This window comes from Ostrea edulis, chromosome 2, assembly GCF_947568905.1.
Source record: "Ostrea edulis chromosome 2, xbOstEdul1.1, whole genome shotgun sequence".
NCBI classification, from domain to species: Eukaryota; Metazoa; Mollusca; class Bivalvia; order Ostreida; family Ostreidae; genus Ostrea; species Ostrea edulis.
The window spans coordinates 43,863,772-43,888,889 of NC_079165.1; the positions used below are offsets into that span (position 1 = coordinate 43,863,772).

The window sequence follows — 25,118 nt, forward strand, 5'->3', positions numbered from 1 at the left end:
CTTTCTGAAGTATAGGCCTAGTTCAAATAACCGATAATAAATTAACATTATGAAAATTTTAAATGAAAAAAATTTATATTATTAAAATTTAAACACGACAAGAATATCAAATTTATCTTAGACCATGTCTAATACTGCAAGTTCCTCTGTACCCAACATTTTACCCAACACTTACTTTCGATTTACGATTGGCCAAGATTTGAGGTATTTACTATTTATCATGTTTTTTGAGGGGTTATTTTACACAATATATTGTAGTTTCTTTGTGTTGGAAATTTCGATGTGTTTGATTTAAATAGGTGATAGAAAATAACTGCGAAAAACGGGTGAAAATGTGAAAACAGTGAATGATACAGAAATTGATAAATTGCATCTCATAAATCGATTTGTAACCACAGGAGCGTCTTATCCGCTCTGTTCTCTATCACACATATAATAGATACATTTATTTATTAAATGTATTTATCATACGTGTGATAGAGAACAGAGCGGATAAGATGCCCATGTGTTGTAACTTTTTCTCCAAACTACCGATATGTTCATTTGTTTTTATATACTGTGACAGGGTTAGAGAGTCTTCTTATGTGTTTACTCTTCAGTTGGGTAGGTAGAGCACTGGATTGTTGTGCTAGAGGTCCTCGCAAATGAGACCTAACTCTTGTATGCTGATATGATGCTCCTTTCAGTGAGATTTCTAGAGCTTCTAATTTCTGTAGGTCACCATGAGATCCTTTATACAAAAACATAGGGGTTTATCACAAAAAATCGGTTGATGAGCACCTATTTTCTTATTACATTATAAAATATGTAACATTTTTGAAAAATAAACTAGGTAGTACACTCGTGTCACTTGGAATACAATTTATTGCAAAAAGGGATTTTCGCCACTTTAAATTTTTTTTTTCGCCATTTTTGAAAAAAATTCGCCATTGGCGAAAATGGCGAAGCCCAGCTCGAGCACTGCATAAATCATAAAATTTTCTATTAGTATAGATGAAACTTTAGGAATATATGTATGAACTAACACTCTATAATAGATGTTTTTGATGATACATTCATATGGTGTTTTTCTGCACTTTTGGGGATGTTTTTGGTAGTGGTTATCAAGAAAGGAAGATAACATTTGGGGGCCAAAGGTCAAGGTCACTACAAGATTTCACAGAAAAAGCTTGTAGGCACTGTACAAGCCACATTTTTTGCTCAATTGATTTGATACTTCACATTTAGCTTTGTTATCAAGAGAGTAAGAACCCTATTGATTTTGGGGTTAAAAGATCATGATCACTAACAGGACTTTATAGCAAAAACTTGAATTTACTGATTCCCTACATTGCGAGGGGATGTCCCGCTCTGTGGAGTTCCTGTTTAGCCTTATGATATTACAGGCTGCATTCAGAATTTGAACATTGATATGTGAATACTCTGTATATTTTGATGTGAATTGGTGGTCATGGCCATATGTACAGTCCTTTATGAATGATTTTTTAAAAACATCTGATATCTTGAGCATGGTAATCTTAAACACTCTGGATATCTTGAAGTATTTTCAGGCTGTCTAGTGGCTCTAAAATTCCTTTTGAAAATCCTTATTTTCATTATTTTTTGTCAGAAAGTGCTGGACAGCCTGATTTTTCCCAAGTGCTGGATTTTCTTGCTTTATTTCGCAGTCGGGACAATTTTTTAGTCTGTCAAGCAATTTTTCCAGCCCAATAATTTACCCTTGTATCTTTAAGTTGGTTGAAATGAAAACATTGTATGCTTATGCTATTGTCCACTGATCACTCCTTACAGGTTATAGAATATTAAACAAGTGATTTTTAAATGTACTCTTGATTGATAAACAATTTGATTATAATCAATAATCAGCACGTGCAGTCTCCTGACTTTAAGTAAATAAGCTCACACCATCAAATTAAATTAAACAACAAAAACTTTTGTATAAGTCCACCATATTTTGTTCTCAATCTTTACAGCATAATCATGCATGCGACTGAAACTGGTGCATTATACATGTATATGCAAAAATTGAGGTGCTTATGTTTTTTGTAAAAAACATACAGACAATGAATGAAATTGATAAAAGATAGTTCAAGTATGATTATATATTGTTTCCTGCATTATATCAGTTCGTGCTAAATGATATGATCTATGTGGGAATTACACACATAATGAGTAGTACCACACATGGTAAACATGGTGAAGTTGCGAATCAAAACAAAGTTAGTTCAATTAGTTTTAACTCAAAGTTATTTTTTAAAGCCTCATTAACTTTGACATACAAAGTTACAACTGCATTAAATTTTGAATGTTAACTGGCAGAATTATATCACGAAATTACACAAGCATATCTTTTATACTTTGATATATGCAAATTGACAACTAACTGTCAGTGAATTCTACAATAAGAATATTCACAATGAGTAATTTGAGAGCTAAAACTTAATACTAAGAGTACTGATGTTTTAATTATCACCAATAATTGATTGTCTGTCACTATTTAAAAAGTGTCTGTCTTTGTATAGTTAGGAGAGTTGTAGACAGAGTGTATGTTAATAATTTTGGAGAGTTGTAGACAGAGTGTATGTTAATAATTTTGGAGAGTTGTAGACAGAGTGTATGTTCATAATTTTTGAGAGTTGTAGACAGAGTGTATGTTAATAATTTTGCTTCAATGTTTCGTTCTTACTTTCCAGTATGAAGCAATATGACAAGCACCTGTAGAAATCTTGCCCAAGTGAACACCCAAAAGCAAGTCTCCACAAGGAATGCACCATTGAGATGAAAACAGCCCTTCACCACAACAGAAAATCTATTACCGTAGCAGATATAAATAGATGGATCCTAATTTTTGCATTATTAGTTGACATTGCACCAGTCTTTACAGAGAGATCACTAACACCTTTCCAGGGACATGGCCTTGCCTACCACCAAGCACACAGTAGATACAGAAGATATGATCAATTTCAAAGTCAGAGAAATAACCTGAAAGGGAAGCCGGGTCAGGGTTACTATTTAGAGATGGACATCGGGACTCCGCCACAAAAGGTACACCTTAGATGAAACTGAAATGTCTGTCGAGGACCTCAAATACAAAGTTATATCTACTGGACTGTATCTTGTAGGGGAAGTAACTGTTATTCAGTCTTTCAAATTGAACAATACACCAATGGCAGTGACATCAATTTATCAGTGTTATGTAATGTCTTCTTTTTAATATTTTTTACATTTTCAACTTCTTAAAAAATCATGGGGCCTCCTCCAAGGGGAGATGATTAAGAGATAGTGAAAATAGATGGTGTTTTTAAAAACTCTTACCTAGAACCACTGAACCGAAAAGGTAATAACTTTTATGAAACTTTTATATACATTATGTAATGAAGATTCAAGTTTATTTAAACCATCAGTCCTGGGGTGAGGATGGGGCCATAATAGAGGTTCAAAGTTTTACATAGAATATTTTGGAATTTTTTTTTGGAAAATATCCCCAGGAAGCACAAGCATACAGTATGTCAGATTGATACGTAAGTATCCTTAATGTAATGTAGATTCATGTTTCTTCACACCAAGATTCTCAGGGCTAGGATGAGGCCATGAAATAAGCTCAAAGTTTTACGTAGGAATATTTTTTGAAAATCTTTTTATGTGACAGTGATAAAATGTCAAATTACTGTGCATGCATCATTTAGTGTAGGTTCAAATTTATTCATATCTTGACTTTATCTTCCTCACAAGAACCACAAGGTTACAATATGTCTAATCAATATTAAAGCATCCTCAATTAGCATGGCTTCAGGTTGCCCATACTATAACTCCCTGGGTCAGGATGAGGCTGCAAGAGGGTTTAAAATTAAAAAAAAATATATAGTTAAGGTACACTTTCAAATCATTATGCAAGCATCCTCAAGTAGTGTAGATATATATTGTTCACAGCATGACACATGGGCTAAAGGAAGGCTTATATAGGAAGTTTCGGGTTTTACAAAGGAATACATTAGGAAAATTCTTTGAAATTCCTTTCCTCATGAACTGTAAAAATAAAGTTGTAAATGTAGAAAAAGTTGCTACATCACTACCAGACAAACTAGATCGCTCCCAGATTTTTCTTCACTACCAGGATCAGAATTTATTGTTAAATAAACTCTCATTATAGCAAAACATTACAGTAGCAATTTTGCTTCCATTATAGATGATTGACATGTGGAGCAGTGATTTTGCTTCCATTGTAGATAAAACATTTTGATTGACATGGGGAGTAGCAATTTTGTAGTAATTTAACTTCCATTGTAGATAAGCGTTTTGATCGACACAGGGAGTAGTAATTTTGCTTCCATTGTAGATAAACGTTTTGATTGACACAGGGAGTAGTAATTTTGCTTCCATTGTAGATAAACGTTTTGATTGACACAGGGAGTAGTAATTTTGCTTCCATTGTAGATAAATGTTTTGATCAACACAGGGAGTAGTAATTTTGCTTCCATTGTAGATAAACGTTTTGATTGACACAGGGAGTAGTAATTTTGCTGTTGCTGCTAGTCCAGATCCTGACATTGACAAATTTTTCAACAGGGAAAAGTAAGTCATTGACACTCTACTTCAAAGATCAGAAAAATGAAAAACAGTACTCAGTTATTACTTATGGTGTGAAATCTATGTGTGTACACATATTTCACTCAACCAACACCATGAATCCTTGTTCATTTTCTTGATGTGCATGACTCATGGCAGCTAGATATATATATATTGCATATTTCTAGTGTAATTTTATTAATTGCTCTGTAAAATTCATCTTACTTTGTAGCTCTACTACTTATAAAGTGGTAGGAACCTCTGTGTACGTGCCATATACACAAGGAAACTGGAAGGGCATGCTGGGAACTGATCTGGTGACCTTGACCTCGCTGCCTAATGTCACAGTGACAGCCAGTATAGCATTTATTACTGAGTCGAAGCAGTTTTTCATCAATGGATCTAACTGGCAGGGCATTCTTGGGTTGGCGTACAGGAGTATAGCCCGGGTAGAATACCTTGATATATAGAAATATGTCCTTATTTATAGCATAAGTAGAATACCATGATAAATGAATATATTTACATAAATATACTTGGTAGAGTTCCGTGATGCAAATATATGTACTTTTATTTAGGCTGTGTAGATTAGCATGGTATGTTAATGTATGTGATTCTATATACATGTAAAGTACTATGACACGTAGATATATGTACTTATATATAATTCAGGTAGAGTACCAGGATACCTAAATATATGTACCTATATATAGCCTGAAGTACTGTGATACATAGATATATGTACCTATTTATAGCCTGGATATTGTACTGATACATAGATATATGTACCTATATATAGCCTGGATAGAGTACTGTGATACCTAGATATATGTACCTATATATAGCCTGGAGTACTGTGATATCTAGATATATGTACCTATATATAGCCTGGATAGAGTACTGTGATACCTAGATATATGTACCTATATATAGCCTGGATAGAGTACTGTGATACCTAGATATATGTACCTATATATAGCCTGGATAGAGTACTGTGATACCTATATATAACATGTACAATGCACTTACCTGTACATGAACATAAAGAATATTACATAGTTAAATCTATATTATATGTCATGTCAGCCCATATAGTGAATGTTAGAAAGAGCTTGAAGGCCCGAGTTCTGATATTTGCCGAGGGCTGATATGATATACTGCAATTTTCAGATGATTGACTGCTGTTTTATTTGCGCAGTGCTCATTTTTAGCCTAAATTTTGGATGAAACCTTAAACTGGCGACACTGAGTGTACATTTTCAGGAAACATGCCACAGTAGTGGTGCACAACTCTTGTTAATGTACAGTGATTGTATGTGATGATAAAATCAAGATATTGTGTTTAATTTCTGTCGTATATTTCCAGCCTGATGATTCTGTCACCCCCTTCCTAGACTCGCTGATTGACAACACGGGCATTAGTGATATTTTTGCCACACAGCTCTGTGGTGAGAAGTTTGAACAACAGATTGATCAGGATGTTGAAATGGGAGGCAGCATTGTAAGTTGAAAAATGAGAAGTCTTAGCTATTTCTTATGGAGAAATTTTCAAAAACTGGGTACTTGTTAAAACCAGACATTAGCTAGTTGTTTTTTTTATTATGCGCCCCCCCCCCCCCCCCCCCCCCCCCGCCCCCCCCCCCCCCCCCCCCTTCAAAGAAGAGGGACATATCGCTTTGCACCTGTCGGTCAGTCAGTATGTCGGTCAGCAGACCGCATGTTGTCTGCTCAATATCCTAAGAACCATTCACTTGATGGTACTGATATTTCATATGTGGGTTGGTTATGGGTATCCACTCTGGACATAGGAAGAGACTGTCCACTCAATATCTTGAGAAAACTTTCCTTGACAAACATTAAACTTGGTACACTGATACATTGTTAAGAGTAGATGACCCCTATAGATTTTGAGGTCACATGATCAAGGGTCAAACTAGACATAAGAATATACTGTCCGCTCAATGTCTTGAGAACCCTTTGCTTGACAGACATCAAACTTGGTACACTGGTGCATCTTTAGGAGAAGATGACCTCTATTGATTTTGAGGTCACATGGTCAAAGGTCAAGGGTTAAACTTGACATAACAATATACTTTCTGCTCAACTTGGTACACTGGTAGATCTTAAAAAGTAGATGACCCTTATTGATTTTGAGGTCACATGGTCAAAGGTCAAGGGTTAAACTGGACATAGTAATATATTGTCTCCTGTATTTTAAGAATCATTTGCTTGATCGACACCAAACTTGGTACACTGATACATGTACAACACAAGGAGTAGATTACCCTTATTAATTTGCGGTCACATGGTCAATCCACTCTGGACAGAGGAAGATATTGTCTGCTCAATATTTTGAATTGGTTTGGCACTACTATCAATTAAATGACGCATGTGTATAACCCTTTTCAATTTTGCACCATGGGGGGCATATATGTTTTACAAACATTTCTTGTTTAAATAACAACCTTTGTCCCTCACAAAACCGTCTACAGTTGGTGAGCATGCAGGAAGCTACATGTTATAATGCCCTTGTCGGAGGTGTTAATTACCGACACACAGACCTTGGATGAAATAAATGACAAGATTATTCAATAAGTGTTGGAATCATTATGAATATTGACAACTATTGACTAATACTTCCTAATCTATGAATGCACATAGATTGTGAGGTTTAAAAAAGATATGATGCAACACACTGTGAAATCAGATGTAAATGGTGTACGAAATGTTTGACAAGAAAGTTTAATTATCAGGGTGTGCTAGTTTGATTTTGTTATTGGGTTCATTATAACTTTATCAAGGTGAATTTAAACAATTAGATGTAGATGATTGAGAAAAATAATGATAGCAATAATAATAAAGTGTCTACTGAATGATAGCAATAATAGTAAAGTGTCTACTGAATGATAGCAATAATAGTAAAGTGTCTACTGAATGATAGTAATAATAGTAAAGTGTCTACTGAATGATAGCAATAATAGTAAAGTGTCTACTGAATGATAGCAATAATAGTAAAGTGTCTACTGAATGATAGCAATGATAGTAAAGTGTCTACGAATGATAGCAATAATAGTAAAGTGTCTACTGAATGATAGCAATGATAGTAAAGTGTCTACTGAATGATAGCAATGATAGTAAAGTGTCTACTGAATGATAGCAATGATAGTAAAGTATCTACTGAATGATAGCAAGAATAGTAAAGTGTCTACTGAATGATAGCAATAATAGCAAAGTGTCTACTCAATGATAGCAATAATAGTGTAAAGTGTCTACTGAATGATAGTAATAATAGTAAAGTGTCTACTGAATGATAGTAAAGTGTCTACTGAATGATAGCAATAATAGTAAAGTGTCTACTGAATGATAGCAATAATAGTAAAGTGTCTACTCAATGATAGCAATGATAGTAAAGTGTCTACTCAATGATAGCAATAATAGTGTAAAGTGTCTACTGAATGATTGTAATAATAGCAAAGTGTCTACTCAATGATAGCAATAATAGTGTGAAGTGTCTACTGAATGATAGTAATAATAGCAAAGTGTCTACTGAATGATAGCAATAATAGTAAAGTGTCTACTGAATGATAGTAACGTGTCTACTGAATGATAGCAATGATAGTAACGTGTCTACTGAATGATAGCAATGATAGTAAAGTGTCTACCGCAGGAAACACTCTGTTTCTTTAGAGTTTAGGTTTTTAGGTAAGTCATTGTGGAATGTTTTAGAAATTGAATACACATGTAGAGCTCCACATGGTTAGCCTCTGTCAGTATCACTGCCATCTCCTTATGTCGAGATGCCACTTACTTTGACCTACTAAGAATAGATACATGCATTTCTGTACAAATTTGAAATTAGAGTATTCATTACTTTTCTATCTTTTATTTTCAAAAAGTAATGTCACAGTAATGAATTTGCAAGTTTAAGTATGATATGTACAGCAAAGGTTGTTGCCGGACGTTGCAGGTAATATGAAGAAAATTAACAAATCATTATTATTGATGACATTTACATGGTTTAAGCATACACAGGATAATAACTTTATTCAGTTGGTTTTTCCTGTATATACACATTAATGATATTAACATGTTTTACTGTAGACATTTGGAGGGGTGGATCCAGTCCTTCACAGTGGCCCTGTGTACTACACTAACATACACAAACAATGGTACTATGAAGTAGTCATCGTAGACATGGAAGTTGATGGAAAAAGCATCAATCTAGACTGTAAAGAGGTGATACATTTTCTTACCTTCAGATTTTATCTAGATTTGTCCTGTTGTTGTGTTATATAAAGAGCATGATGGACAGATGATTGTCCAGCTCTTGTCCATTCTATCTGTCTTCCTTTTAAGACAGCCATCCATCTGTCTAGGTGGAGTTACACTATTGCCATAAACACAACACATTTGATATCCAATCATATCTTGTCTTTCATGTATTTAAATATAAAACTCCCATCACTGTTTAAAAAACATTTATTGTTAACTTTTGTGAAGTTTTAAATTAAAAAATGAAATGATAAAAAAATCATAGTACAAAGCTTTCAAAAAGAGTTCATTATTCTCCTTTCTATAAAGAAGTTCACCATCAGTTATTATCCTTTCTTTGTCTCTTAATGTACATAGTAAGACATGTGATGTGTTTCTCATTCTTGTCTTCTAACTTCTCATCGTTTCCATCCAATTCTAGGTCATCTGATCTGTTGAGATCTGTTTTTGTTTGTCATCTTGTATCGACATTTTAACATTTTCAGCCACAGCATGGTACATATTTAAAGTTCAATTTTCATAATTATTTTTATCAAGGCCCTGTATTGGAAAATTTGGAAAGAAGCCTTTTAGGAATTATTTTGTCCATCATTTTCATTTTTAAAAGAAGGTTTTCATAGTTTATACAAAGGTAGTTCACCATCAGAGGAAGACTAACAGATTTTCGGGACAAAGGTCAAGGTCACAACAGATCTTCAATTTTTTAACTTTACAGTAACTATGCTTTCATTGTGACATAATATATTGAAACATCAACATAAACCTTTCATGTTTTATAAAAAGGTAGTTAATCATGAAAGGAAGATACCTGTAGATTTTTTTGGTCATGTGGTCAAAGGTCAAGATTACAGCAGACCCTCCCCCAAAATTTACTACATAGAAGCAGAAATTCTTCTGTATGAAATTGATGAAAGAATTAACAAAAAAATTAACAAACCGGAAGTCACCCACTTTTCCAAGTTAAATCAGCATTGGACTTATTTACAATCTTCTACTGAAAATTCCAATAATTGATGCTAAACAACAATAAAATCATCCTAATGCATTTATAAACATTTTAGATGATATTTTAATGAAAGGATGTGTTTATTTTTTTGGAATTCATACTAGAGAGGGGTACAATGTGTATACATCTTTTTTTTTTTTTTCTTTTTTTTTTTTTTTTTTAGATATTCCACCCACTTATTATATCCATAAGTGGGGAACATAAATTTGCTGAATTAGCTTCTTCATCACTGGCCTTTTATTATACACATAGTCTCATGTCTGTATGTTATTGATTTCAGTACAATTTTCCGAAGACCATTGTTGACAGTGGGACTACAGATTTAAGATTACCTGTCAAAGTCTACACATCTGTGATTGACCACATCAAGAACTTTGTCCAGGTAATTATTGAGTTAAGGACCAGGTAATTATTGAGTAAGGACCAGGTAATTATTGAGTTGAGGATCAGGTAATTATTGAGTTGAAGATCAGGTGATTATTGAGTTCAGGACCAGGTAATTATTGAGTTAAGGACCAGGTAATTATTGAGTTGAAGACCAGGTAATTATTGAGTTGAGGACCAGGTAATTATTGAGTTGAGGATCAGGTGATTATTGAGTTCAGGGCCAGGTAATTATTGAGTTAAGGACCAGGTAATTATTGAGTTAAGGACCAGGTAATTATTGAGTTGAAGACCAGGTAATTATTGAGTTGAAGACCAGGTAATTATTGAGTTGAGGATCAGGTGATTATTGAGTTCAGGGCCAGGTAATTATTGAGTTAAGGACCAGGTAATTATTGAGTTAAGGACCAGGTAATTATTGAGTTGAGGACCAGGTAATTATTGAGTTAAGGACCAGGTAATTATTGAGTTAAGGAAGATGGTTAGAAAGAACCACAGGAACACAATTCATATCTAAGCATCCTTATGTAATTTAGATTCAAGCTTGCTCTCATCATAACCCCCACCCCCCATCCCCACCTCAGGACTGAGGTAAGGTAATAGAGGGATTTAAAGTTTTATATCAGAATATCTTCATGCAGTGTAGATTTAAGTTTTTACCTACCATGACACCCCCCCCCCCCCCCCCATTTTTTTGATGGGGCCACAAGTTTGGTTTTAAGTTTTACATAGAAAGATATAGAACAAATTCTTTAAAAAAAAATTCTTCTCAAGAACTACAAAAGTGTAGTTTTTCAAATTAATGATCAATGTCTCTTCCTGCAGTGTTGATTCAGACTCGCACCATGACACTCTGGCCCAGGGTGGGGATATAATACGGGTTGCAGGTTTTACATAGGACTATGGGGGATCTTTAAAATCTTCTTTCGAATTGATAGTTATTTATCCTTATATAGTAAGATTTAATTTTGTTTACACCATGACTCTTGGGGTGAGAATGGAGCCTTAATGGAACAATGGAAGTTTATTGTTTCACATAGGATTCGATGATAGGAATATATAATGGAAAAGTCTGTAAGAAATCATTGCAAGAAGCACAAGGGTGCGCTGTTTGCCAAATGAAAAGACAAGCATCGTCATGTAGACTGTGTGAAGATTCAATTTTTTCCCCACATCATGACCTTTTTATTCTGGATAGGGCCATGATAGTTTTTTTTTTTTAAAGACTTACATTTATACATGTACAGTGGAGCCTCGGTAATCCGGACGCCATTAATCCGGACGCTTCACCTTCCGGACGATTTTTCTAGGGAACGGAATTTTTATATGTTATTTTGCATCATTAATCCGGAAATTCGCGTTCCGGATCCGGACGGTCACTTTTTACTACAAAACGTTATAATGCATTGAAAATTGTACCGTTAATCCGGATGGTAATTTTGTTTAGGGAAGGTCTGTGCCGGACAATTTTAGCAAGGCGTAAATTATAAAGAAAACAAGCCAAACTGTCTAATTGAAGCGATTACCTGTACCCTGTCAACACCTCCCTCCAATTAGATGGTGTGTGATGATAAGTCCGTTAGATAGCACGTGCCGATCGAGACATTGTATTGCCAATTTTCGCACATAAGACCTTTATTGCGTGTAGTGTAGAATTTTGTAAATAAATCTGTAGCATATTAATTTATAGTCTTGATCAATACCCTAATAGTATTAATAAATTAAACATCATACCGTAATGATAATTTTTTAACTGCTACACATATCAGTTGTACTGATTCGTAAATTGATATCGGCTTATTCAAATCTAAAGAGTGTAGATTATACTTCTAGATTCTGGATTTTATACCGTTGATTGGCGTGAAATATACATGTATGTTCATGCACATGTAGTATAAGTTTTTAACGTTTAGAATGTCACGCATGTAGAATGTACCTGTGTACGATTGATTCTTGTTACGATGTTGTAGCGCTTTATTGCTTTCGAATTTTTAAACTCTGGGTAGAAGTGAGAAAATTACCATTTTAAGGAAAATGACAATTAAATTTTGTATGTACCTGTAATGTTAGTTTCACCCGAGTTTTGTTCCGTTATTATCGCATCATGAAAATAATAGATGCGCGTGGCTAGATCAAAGCAGTAGTAGGTCTTGATATTACGAGCTTAAATGATTTATGTTTTCCCAATATTGTCTTGGATAATTATAGAACAAGAAATTTAAACTCTGGCAGATTGAATTTTGGTTAAAGAATGTTGTCAACTGACATGATAATCACGAAATTTTTATATCAACGATAAAGATTGTTTTAACAGACCGCTGAACCCGTGAATCGTGACAGATGGAAATTACAGGCCTCTTTAAGAAGTAAAAGTGTGATGAAATGTTTGAAGTGTAAATGATTATGTTAGTTACTAATGATTAATTTACTTATAGTTACACACAGTGCTTCATTATTTGTTTTAGTGCATACGGTACACAATTTTTTATATTTATTTGTAGGGCTCATATATATGTACAATGTAAGCACAGGCAAATACGCTGAACACGTACATTAAATTTTAGTGTTTTGAAATACATGTAAATGTTAACATCATCATAATTTATTTACTAATGCAAATGGTCAAATCCAATGATAGAATGTGTTTAATTCACTATGCATCAATAAAGTAGGCATATATTGGTTACTTATGTAAAGATAGAAAATATGCGATTCAATTATCCGGACGCTTCATTTATCCGGACGATTTTGCTGGGAACCAAAGTGTCCGGATTAACGAGGCTCCACTGTATATAGGAAACTTCTTTTTATAAAAAAGAATGATGTTTGTTCAAATTCTGAGGCCAGGGTAGGGCTACAAGAGTGTTAAAGGGACTGGTTCACGTTTTTCGAAAGAAATATTTTTCATTTTTGATGTTAAAAATTAAAAATATAACTCATTTAAAGTTGACAATCAAAATTTGGACCATCTGAATGCAAGGATAAAAGCAATATTTTAGCTTTGATTCTGTGTTATGTAAACAAAGACTCAGTCTTTTCATGTAAACAAACAAACCAATGAAACGTTAATTTGTAATTTAAAGCATCTTCATTTTGTACAATTACAATTTTAACTTTTAAATGACACATTTTACCTAAAGTATACTTGAAATGGGATATATATGATAAACTTGGATCAATATCCATTTATTTTAAAACTTCGAAAACAATAACACACCTCAATCTTTGTTTTCAAAACAAATAATAAACTCTCTATAATGAGCTTCTGTCATGATGAATAACATTAATTTTATTGTGAAACCTTCTAAACATATTAGACTGTAGATTTTGATCATTTAAAGTGAAAAACAAAATTTGGAGGAAAATCGTGAATCAGTCCCTTTAAGGTTGTACATAGGAATATATAGGATAATGCTTTTAAAATCTTCTTAAGAACTACAATGGCACATTTTTTGAAGTAATATGCCAGCATCTTCACGCAGTTAGGTGAAGGACATCCATAAGAAATAAATATCATGAATTACCTTGAAAAATTAGTACATCATTGATATATTTAAAAAATTTATTTGTTTATGATATGAATGATGAAAATCAAAATAAGTTTGATAATATCTCCCATGTGTTTTGCAGTTTTTACCTTCCTTGCATCAGCTATACATCACATGACAAGCAAATTTGCAGGAATTGAAAAACATAAAAGTTCAATGATATATGTACATGTATATCAATTTTATTTCAATAGTATACCAATTAAAAGAAAACAAATTCCTTAACCTAAAAAGTGCTGAGAGCAAGTATCTTGAATTTGATAGAATATGAAGTTGCGTCTGTAATGTGCTTATCACTGGTAAAACCCACACATACACTAAGAGTATGTTATGTTCTAAAATCAAGCCAGCACAAACATTGAGGTCCTCATACTTTTTGAAAATACAGAATTTTGACTCTATGTGTTAAAAAACCAGAACGATCGGTGCAGTGGATATTACTGAACTTTTGGAATATTTGGTGCAATATGTTAATAGTCAAGCATGTTATAGACTCGTGCAATATTGTGTCCTTTTATGCATTTACAAAATCTCGAAAAAATGTAACACATAAAACACCATGTAAAAGATAGTAAGCATTTGATTATAATGTATTTGTTACAGAGATAGTAATCATATGATTATATTGTTACAGAGATCCCCTCAGGCTCCACCTGTCACTCTGGGATTCTGGAGTGGAGATATAGATTTATGTTACAAAGATGGAGCCATCCCCTACAACATTTTCCCATTTGTTGCCTTGGAGTTTGCAGAAAATGATCGCCAGTCATTCAAAATCTTTGTAGCTCCACAGGTAATATAAAACCAAACATATGTATGCTTCAACATGGAAGCAGTCTTAATTTTCATATTGAAACTTCAGAGAAGATACAGTACTATTTTTATTTCATGTTTGTTGAATAGTGCAATATTCTCATGACTTCAGAGGAGCAAGAAATTTTAATTATAATAATTAACGTAGGAATTAATTGTAAACATTCATTTTTAGCTCTTTTGAGCCAAAGGCTCAAGGAGCTAATCATATGGCCATATGTCTGGCGTGCGGTATGCGTCAACTTTTTGGAAAAAGGGCTATATCTCAAGAACCCCTTGGTCAATTTTTGTCAAATTTGTCACAGGGTATCCTTGGCCCAAGATCTTTCATTTGTACTAAAACTAGGGTTGTGACCCTTTAACAAGGGGAGATAATTAGGAAAATGAAAACAAAAGTAGTGGTTGCTAAAAAATCTTCTCAAGAACCACTGGGCAAATTATCCCCAAACTTATTCATAAGGATGAGGATAGGGTGTAGATAAAAAATTGTTCAAGGCATCATCCTGGGGCAAAGGGTGTGGTCTCAAGGTCACTTCAAAGTTGACCTTAAATTTTGTTTTTTAAAAAATTTTATATTTTGCTTAGTATAAGGACTAGGATCATCAAATTTTGTCAGTTGATGCATCTTAGGACCTAATATCATGTTGTCTCAAAAGTAGGTCATGGCGACCTACTTTTTGAATTTCGCAGGTAATTATTATGAAATGGATTTTGATGCATATCTTGGACACTTTTGAGCCTATGATCATCAAAAGTTGTCAGTTGATGGATCATGAGACCTTGAAGTGTGTCATTTGAAAAGTATGTCACCATGACCTACTTTCTGAATTTTATGGCTTATCATTTATGAATACATTTTAGGTTGTTATTTCAGATACCGAGAGGTTTAAAGTCATCAAACCTTGTAAGTTGATGCGTCTAGAGGCCTTAAAACATATTTATAAAAAAAAGTAGGTCACAGTGACCTACTTTTTGAATTTTGCAGACATTCAAATTTCACATTTTCAATTTTAGATGCATATTTTGGACACTATGAAAGCTAAGATCATCAAACTTTGTCAGTTGATGCATCTTGAGTCTTCAGAGTTTGTCGACCAAAAAGTAGGTCACCGTGACCTACTTTTGGAATTTGACGGCTATATTCTAATATTTCAGATACTATTTGACTTACAATTATCAAACTTTGTCAGTTGATACATGTTGAGTCTTCAGAGTGTGTTGACTAAAAAGTAGGTCATCGTGACCTATTTTTGGATTTTGACGGCTATATTTGAATATTTCAGATACTATTTGACTTACAATTATCAAACTTTGTCAGTTGATGCATCTTGAGTCTTTGGAGTGTGTCGACCAAAAAGTAGGTCACTGTGGCCTTCTTTTGGAATTTGACGGCTATATTTGAATACTATTTGACTTGTCAGTTGATTCATCTTGATTCTTCAGTGTGTCGACCAAAAGTAGGTCACCGTGACCTACTTTTGGACAGTTACATGCAAAACTTGTACGGTACCAATTTTGATGCACCAGATGCGCATTTCGACAAATAATGTCTCTTCAGTGATGCTCAACCGAAATGTTTGAAATCCGAAATAATAATGAAGTTTTAGAGCTATTATAGCCAAAAACAGCGTGCCAAAAAAGTGGAGTCAAATTCGTCTAAGGATAAGAGCTATACATGAGGGAGATAATCCTTAATTTTGAAATGAATTTCTAAATTTTATAACAGCAATTAAATATACATCCGTATTTTCAAGCTAGTAATCAAATCTTGAAAAAAGAGTAGCAAATATGAATATTTGTAGAAATGAAATGAAGTTCGTATTCCTGATGAAGCAGTGAATAATGAGCTCCTAACATTTTAAGAACTGATATTTATGAAATGTTTGAAATCCGAAATAACAATGAAGTTTTAGAGCTATTATAGGGAAAAACAGTGTGCCAAAAAAGTGGAGTCAAATTTGTCTAAGGATAAGAGCTATCCGTGAGGGAGATAATCCTTAATTTTGAAATGAATTTCTAAATTTTATCACGGCAATTGAATATACATACATATTTTCAAGCTACATGTAGTAACGAAGTACTTAGCTACTGGGCTGTAGAGACCCTCGGGGACTAACAGTCCACCAGCAGAGGCCTCGACCCAGGGGTCATAATGTAAAACTTGTACGGTACCAATTTTGATGCACCATTTAAATTTCCAGGTACTATTTGACTTAACATCATCAAACTTTGTTAATTGATGAATCTTGGTTAGTGAGAATTTTTGCCTGTTCTACAATGTATCAGAAGAGCGATTCTAGGCCCATGGGCCTCTTGTTAACTGTGAATTAACCATTTTCAAGTGGAACTGTAATTTGTGTCAACAAACGACAAGAAAAGAATTGGGTTTAAAATATGTATTATGCCCAAAAAGTGTATATACATGTACATAAAACAAACATATTTGCAATGGGTCAACCTCTGCTATGCAAGGTACCTTTGAAAGAGAAACAGAGCAGTAGAAAATCTTTACCTTTTATATACCACACTCCACCTATTCATGGACAGTAGGATGCACTATTCTGCCCGGTGGTAGTAAGCTACAAACTGAGTGTATATTAAAAAATTAGCGTTTCAACAGTTAAATGCTTGGGTCCAAGTCGGACTGTGCCTTTGGGCGTACTCCACAAACTCTGTGAGTATAAGCTATACATGTACTACAAGAGCCGGATGTTGAGCAAAAAGTGAACTAGTGCATGGGGTTCTGCATGACTTGACCGCCGAGATGTAATGCAAGTTACATAATGCTGCATTGAACTTCAAAGGGACAAGACCTGTAATGAATGAACATTTTATAGCAGAATCGCATAGAATTTCATAGAATTAACCATTTTAAAACAGAATCACAGTGAATTAACCATTATAAGCAGAACCCTTTTCTTTTCACATAATTGTGAAAAGGAAGCAAGTGATGTATATATTTCTGCCATATACATGTATATACTAGATCTATCAGGTTAATTTATTTTTTTTGTTTCTTTCAGCAATACATTAAATCTGTTGGGGAAAAAGATATCAGCAACCCAGATGAAATTTGTTACAAGCTTGGTATTGCAAGCTCAACATCTGGTAAGTCCTAAGAGATAGACTAGTGCATGAAAACAGAATTAAGTAAATATGTCTTTGTCATGATCTCTTAATTTTGCCCCTCCCCCCCCCCCCCCCCCCCAATGAATTGGAGGGGGAAGGGTTAAAATGAAATCACTCTGTCTGTCCATCTGCATGTCTATAGACATGAAATTAAAGTAAGAGTTTAGGTCTGTCCTCATCTTATGGTAAGTGTAATACATTTGACATGCCTTGGTGTATTTCTTCCATAGTGCTGCATCTGACCTACATTTTAATCTTCCCAGAATCTGGTTATAAGTTAGCTCATTTCCCAACATATTAATGTATAAGTGATACATTAACAAACTCACTAATGGTTACAGGTGGTCTGTTTAATGCATTTAAACATCTTATTGCGAGATTAATCCAAAGGTGTCTTTTGGGTAGAAAGTATGTCAAGTAATTTAGAATACTTTAAAGACAGAAGAATTGGGACATTAGATTTTTAGTCCCCTACCGACGAAGTCAAGGGGACTTTAGGTTTGGGCTCCGTCCGTGCGTCTGTCTGTCAGTCCAGTTTTCCGCACTTTTTTCTCTGTTCTTGCAGATATATATTTTATATTTGGTATGCGGCTTTGCCATAACAAGTTAAAGATCAAGTTCGAGCTTTGTCTCGGTCCGTTGATTTTTCACTTAGTTATGGCCCTTGGACTTAGAAAAATAGTATGAATTATCAGTTTTCCGGACTTTTTGGTTGTGCTTGCAGATATTCATTTGATATTAGGTACATTGTTTTGCCATAACAAGTTACAGATCAAGTTTGAATTTCATCTTGGTCCGTTGATTTTCCATTAAGTTATGGCCCTTGGACGTAGAAAAATGGCATGAATTGTTAGTTTACATCCAAGTTTCTTATCTCTGTAGATAAGAATTAAGAATACTACACTCATTAAAACTTCTAGCATAGTAATAGTACAATATAGCTAAATTATTCATGATCATCTACATGTCACAGATTATTGACTTGGTTAAAGACCTAAACCTAATTATAAATTTGTCTTTTTTCTTGGTCTAGTCTCTACTTGAATAGTAGTTGATTTCCAACCATTCCTATCCTGGTTCCCTAATTTTCCCTTTTACCATAACCTACATAATGAACTTTGAATATTATTGTGGTACAGTGATTTTTGCAACCGGTAGGGGACTATGTATTGCCATGCAATACTCTCAGAATGCTCGTTTATATGAGCATGAGGACTGTATCATTGATTAACAGGACTTTATCAGACATTCTACCACAGTTACTGTAGATTCTTTATTTTACGCAAGTACAAGTACTTAATATCGCAAAATGACTCGTATACGTCAAATCGTGAGAACATAAATTCACAAGTACTCTGGTGATCAAGAGTCTTTACATATATTTTAGCAATATAAAAATAAAAGCGAGTAATTTTAATTCGCGAATGATGCTTCTCGTGAAATTACGTGATAATAAATTCCTCACGTATATTTCGGAATATACAGTACTGCATAGATCAAAGAAATGCTATGTCCATTATTCTCCCATTCTACCATGGTTATTGCAGAGATCAAAGGAATGCTGCAGTTATTATTCTGCAATATACCTTCATACAAGAATGTAAGCAATCAAGGAGTGAAAAACATTGGATACATGAGCCAACGTTTCTTTAATTAGTCAGTATATAATGGATATAGTGACATGTATTTTTCATTTTCATATTTCATACTCAATTAAGACATTTAAGGTGAATATAGAGAAATGGCTAGTGTCCGACTTTCAGGAGTGGTTGGTATTATGAGAATTTCTGTGTAAAGTACATAAAGAGTTTGGCTGGGACTTGAAAAACTTATTGATTTTGAGGGGAGCCAGTTTGTTTGGTGGGGGGTGTTAAGAAGTTCCATTGTATTAAATTGCTTTTAATTTTAATTACAAGGGGAAAAAATTCTGAGGAAGCATATAGTGTTGAGAGAAGATCTTCTGTTTATCCATTTTGCAAGAAATAGAATTCATACATCATGTTGATAGGGTTCTTTTTGCCCCAAATACTAATTTTAAATACACGTTTATTTCTTGCAGGCACAGTCATTGGAGCAGTGGTGATGGAAGGTTTTTACGTGGTCTTTGATCGACAGAACAAAAGGATAGGGTTCTCTAACACAACCTGCCCAGCTGTATCTCAACAGTTCAACAAGTCACACGTGTCTGGCCCATACCAATTTTCAGGTTCATCCATTTAATGTCATCTTTTACGCTTCTTCTTATCATTAATGGAAATAATATTTCTTATCAAAATGAATTATTCACCAACTTTTTACTTCTCCATACAATATGTAGGTACTTAATTTTGATGAAATACCAACAAGATACGCAGTCTGAGTCATGAACATTTGTTTTGTAATTGTGAGTGTGTAAACCTGAAATAGAAATGAATAATTTTTGGTATGCAGTTTACCAGTTGTATTATATGATATTGTTGTGGTTTGGGCTATATGGACTGTGGATATTGGCCTGGATAGCTCAGTGGTTAGAGCACCCGACTAGTAATGCAGGGGTCCCAGATTTGATTTTATGTCCAGCCATAGAGTTTCTTTTTTGTTGCATTTGGTGCTGTTGACCACTTCTGAACTTGCAGTTAAGTCTTGCCAGGGGTAAAAGAATATGGGTTGTGTCTTCAAGGGAGAAGACAATTTAAGGAGGAAGAAATGTGGTTTGGGCTATATGGACAGTGGATATTGGCCAGGATAGCTCGGTAGTTAGAGCACCTGACCAGTAATGCAGGGTTCCGGGTTCAATTCCTTGTCCAACCATAAATTTTCTCCTTTCCTGTCACAATATGTAACTTTATCAATCTAATTAAAATTATATCTTCTCTAACCATTACATTCCAGTGTAATGGTTAGAGAAGATCTGATTTTAATTAGATAGTAACTTTATCTTCCTGATGATTGTATGCAAAAGCAGTTACCAGGGCATGTTTTTATATTTTCAGTATAAAAATTGCAATGAAGTGCCAACATTTCTGCTTTTATTGATTTAAGAAAAACAACAACACTGTAATATATGCTGTATCGCCCATGCTTACTCTCAGATGCTCTGTAAAGTTTCACTACACTGGGTTCTTATACTGATGTTTTACTTTACCTATTCCAGGTTCAATTGAAAGCTGTGCCTATGCCAAGGTAGAAAAATCCAACAAGACTCTTACTATTGTAGCCTATGTTTTGGCTGGGATCTGTGGGGCCTGCATTTTGCCGTTGTTCGTTCTCTTTATTCAGTATCAGTGGCGGTCCTCAAAATGCTACCAGAAGCTGAAGCGACAGAATTCTGACGGGGACTCTAACGATTTGATTGATGAACCATCATTTATGCACGACTCTTAAATTCGCATTATGTTTGTCTCAAAAGATATGGATTTAAAGATTACTGTGCAATATTAAAAAGACTGAGGATAGGAAATATCTGAGGGAAGGTCAGAAATACACTCAGGTTTAAGATTGGGATTCACATTGTTGTTTACACTTCTTTGGCATTGTTATATCTAGAAGTTTGTTATGATAAATAGTTTTGATCAACCAAATGTTAATGTATAATTATACCAATTGCTATCTGTAATTGTCTGAATAGTTTGTAAACTTTTGCGTAGAATTAAGTTTCTTGAGCTTTGTGAACACATTTGTAAACAGCTTTAAACTCACATTTGGTTATTATAGTGGGTTTTTCGTATAATTGCTTTTCAAACTTCACATTTTTTATGCCCAGTCTATATAATTGTTATAACTAAATTAATTTCATAGTGTTTTCCTTCAGAAAAAAATAGCAAGAAAAATGGTTCCAGGAAAAATATGGCTGCATACAGTAATCATACAGTGTAACTTCAGGAAATTAATACAATGTATTTCAAAAATTGTAGTAGGAGTTAGCATTTAAGGATGGATTCTTGTCATGATGCAGACAAATTAGACGATATGCGACGTGTGTGCATGTATTTTTGTCCGTTATGAAAGATGTGGGTCATGAAGCCACATAATTTTTTCTCACTCACATATTACGTATAAACATTGAACGCTTAGATGGCATCTGGCGAACTTGAATTATATGGGGACTATAGTGTTAGTGGAATCAACAATGTAGTAATTTAGAATATCAATTTATTCCCTCATTTTAAAAATTTTAAAGTGTTTAATACTGATTTTTGTCTGCAGTAAATCATAGCAGGAGAAGGTTTTCAAAGCTTTAGGAATAAGTTGTAACTGATAAAAGTAACAGAGTATAGTAAATTTGCTTGGTATTTTGAACTTGCTATTCCTCTTAAGGCCAAATCATTATTTCATTCTTACATACATGTATGATCCAATACTCCTACTTTACTTTTTGTAATTATTTACTTTATTTCACTAGTATTATTAAATGAAAAAGTCCGAAAGATCAAATTAGTGGGTTTATGACAGAAATACAATTAATATGCAAAAATGAAACATAGTCCTGAAGAGGAAATTCAGTCTTCCTTATATTGAATTTGCCTGCAGTGTATACTTTTCTTTGCAAACAACCCATACATATAGTCTTAACCATTGCTGCAAATTAGGACAGAAGTTGTAAGAAATCACTAGCATAAAAAAAATAATGCCTGGCTGTAATAGAATTTCAAGGGACCTTTGGTGTGAAAATATTGTGACCTTGAACTAACATTGACACAGAAACAAGAACTGTGACAAAATAGCTGTTGCAAGAAAGTGTCACATCCAATATGAAAAGAATCCATCCTTAGCAAGTGCACAACAAAACAGAAATGGTGAACATCTGACTGCTATTAACATTACTTCAGAAGGAATTATGGAATCCAGATAGATTTCCATTATTTGGTTTTTTTGAGGGAATATATATTATATTGGAATCATTATGATAACAATGCATTTACTTTTTCCAGTCTACCAATTCTATACTTTGCACGATATGGGAGTGTATTATTTTATTCTTTTTCTTAATACTGAGGTTTATATAGTCTAAATGGAGTTAAATTAGCACGTTAAATGATTTTCTATGTATTACTAATTTACACAAACACTGGTGTCTGAATAGTATTATTTTGTAGATTTACAGGTCATAGTTTTCCAGACCTTTTCATCCATTTTGAAAATTGTTATTTACTTTTGTTATCTCATGTTATATTTTCATGACACTGCTGTTGTTTTCATTGTGAAAATATGCCCAGTCACATGCCATCACATGGTCATACTTTGCTTGTTAAATTTAGTCAGAGTAGATTTATGGAAGTTACAAGGTGAAAGTGTTTTCTTTTAGGCAGCTATATAACATAAATACATGTTTGTCTAAGTATATCTAAAATGTTCATTCTGATTATAAATTATAATGTTATGGGATTTTAGCATAGATTCTGTGTAGTACTGAATAGCAGAACACTGGATAACAGCTATACTCCTATAGATAGCACTGGATAGCAGATACTCTTGACAATACTACATACATGTAACTTATCTGTAGGTGTTATATACTGGTATGTAGATATACTGGTATGTAGAAATTCTGGTAAGTTGAGGGAACTAGTGATTCAGAAAATTGATTTTGATACTCCTATATATCTGTTGAATACTGAAGTTTCCTTCACTGTGATATTTTATTCACAGTTATACAATTGTTAGTAGTTTCTTAGAAAATTTATGATAGCAGATTGAGGGAGCCTATTGTCTTATTTTGTCTCAATTTCTGTAGATTTCTAGAGGTGTAACGGTTATTAGTGTTTAATTATGAATGATCAAAAATTATGCATATATGTTGACCTCTACATTGATGTAAATTTACATGAGTGTTTAAAAACTGTTGTTAAAATATGGGTGTTGTAATACTTGTTTCATAGCTAAATAATTTGTAGTAGAAAATATTGAATCCATTAAACTGAAGAAGTTGTATATTTATTGAAGTGTAGAAGTGAGATTTGTGTGTAATGTTGTTCAGGCTAAATTGCTCAGTGTTTCCATTTTCTTTGAGGTGTAGGATGAACATATTAGGGATACATACATGTATGTCTAAATGCTAAATTTGGATCAATGGATGCAAAATATACTGAAGCATTGCTTTATACATTGTATGTATTGGTTTCATAAAATCTGTGTATTATGAAGGTGTCTTAGATAAAAGGAGAAAATGGGTGTCAATTCTTTTATTTGTAGTTTAGTCAGAGCTTATATGACGTATAATAGCAAGTGGGCTCCTGACAATGAAGCAAGCTCAAATGGTAACACATGTATAAGGGGAAATTAGCCAAAATGTTCAAATTAACCAAATGAATTACATGTATTATGACCAAAAAATGTTTAAATTAACAAAATCAATTATATGTACCATGACCAAAAAATGTTCAAATTAACCAAATGAATTACATGTACCATGACCGAAAAATTTTCAGATTAACAAAATCAATTATATGTGCCATGACCAAAAAATTTTTCAGCAAAACATGAGTGCTGTATTTGAAATTTTTCACAAAGAAACTTCAGACTGAACACTGTGTTCACCTCTGATGACTAGTAACCCAACAGACTGTAGAAATCAGACCAAACACTGTGTTCACCTCTGATGACTAATTACCCAACAGACTAGAAACTTCAGACTGAACACTGTTCACCTCTGATGACTAATTACCCAACAGACTAGAAACTTCAGACTGAACACTGTTCACCTCTGATGACTAATTACCCAACAGACTGTATGAAGAAACCAGACCGAACACTGTGTTCACCTCCATGATTGTTGTAACATTTTGAAGAACAAATTGATTGACATATATGGCGTTTCTCAATATGTTTCGTAACATTTCGGGAACAATTTATTTGCATACAATCTATTTCTACAAAAAATAGGAATATATTCCTAGTTTTGTTTTAGAGTTAGCAAATTTTGATAGTTCCTGGTTGTGGTCAGTTCTATTACCAAACTCTGTTAATCAGCCTGTTTATCTCAGTGGTTACATCACCTAACTAGTAATGCAAGGGCACTGGGTCCAATCCCCAATTGATCCATTTAAGATTTTTCTCCTTATTGTCCATATATTTCTAAAACCTTTTGTAATACATGAGAGCTGACTTAAATTTTACTACAATATCAAATTTAAATCATACAAGAACTCTTGATAAAGAACATGAAAATATGATTATAGAAAAAATGTCAGAAATGTTGCTTATAACTTTAATGTAAATTTGAATTATATTATAAACTTAAGTATTTTTTGATACTTTAAGGAGGAAAACAACACCAGAGAAATTTTACTACAATATCAAATTTAAATCATGCATACAAGAACTCTTGATAAAGAACATGAAAATATGATTATAGAGAAAATGTCAGAAAGGTCGCTTATAGCTTTAATGTAAATTTGAATTATATTATAAACTTGAGTATT

General features: G+C 33.6%; 1 protein-coding gene across 1 annotated transcript; it reads left to right on the top strand.

The window, feature by feature from the left end:
• The first annotated feature begins 154 nt into the window (after nucleotides 1-154).
• LOC125667102 (beta-secretase 1-like) lies at nucleotides 155-23,868 on the top strand. Its single transcript, XM_048900460.2, has 11 exons — nucleotides 155-204; nucleotides 2,694-3,045; nucleotides 4,484-4,572; nucleotides 4,799-5,015; nucleotides 5,933-6,067; nucleotides 8,668-8,802; nucleotides 10,125-10,226; nucleotides 14,411-14,569; nucleotides 17,613-17,697; nucleotides 19,778-19,924; nucleotides 20,852-23,868. Exons 2-11 carry the CDS (start codon nucleotides 2,779-2,781, stop codon nucleotides 21,079-21,081), a joined length of 1,566 nt encoding a protein of 521 aa, XP_048756417.2. The 5' UTR covers nucleotides 155-204; nucleotides 2,694-2,778; the 3' UTR covers nucleotides 21,082-23,868.
• Nucleotides 23,869-25,118: the final 1,250 nt, after the last annotated feature.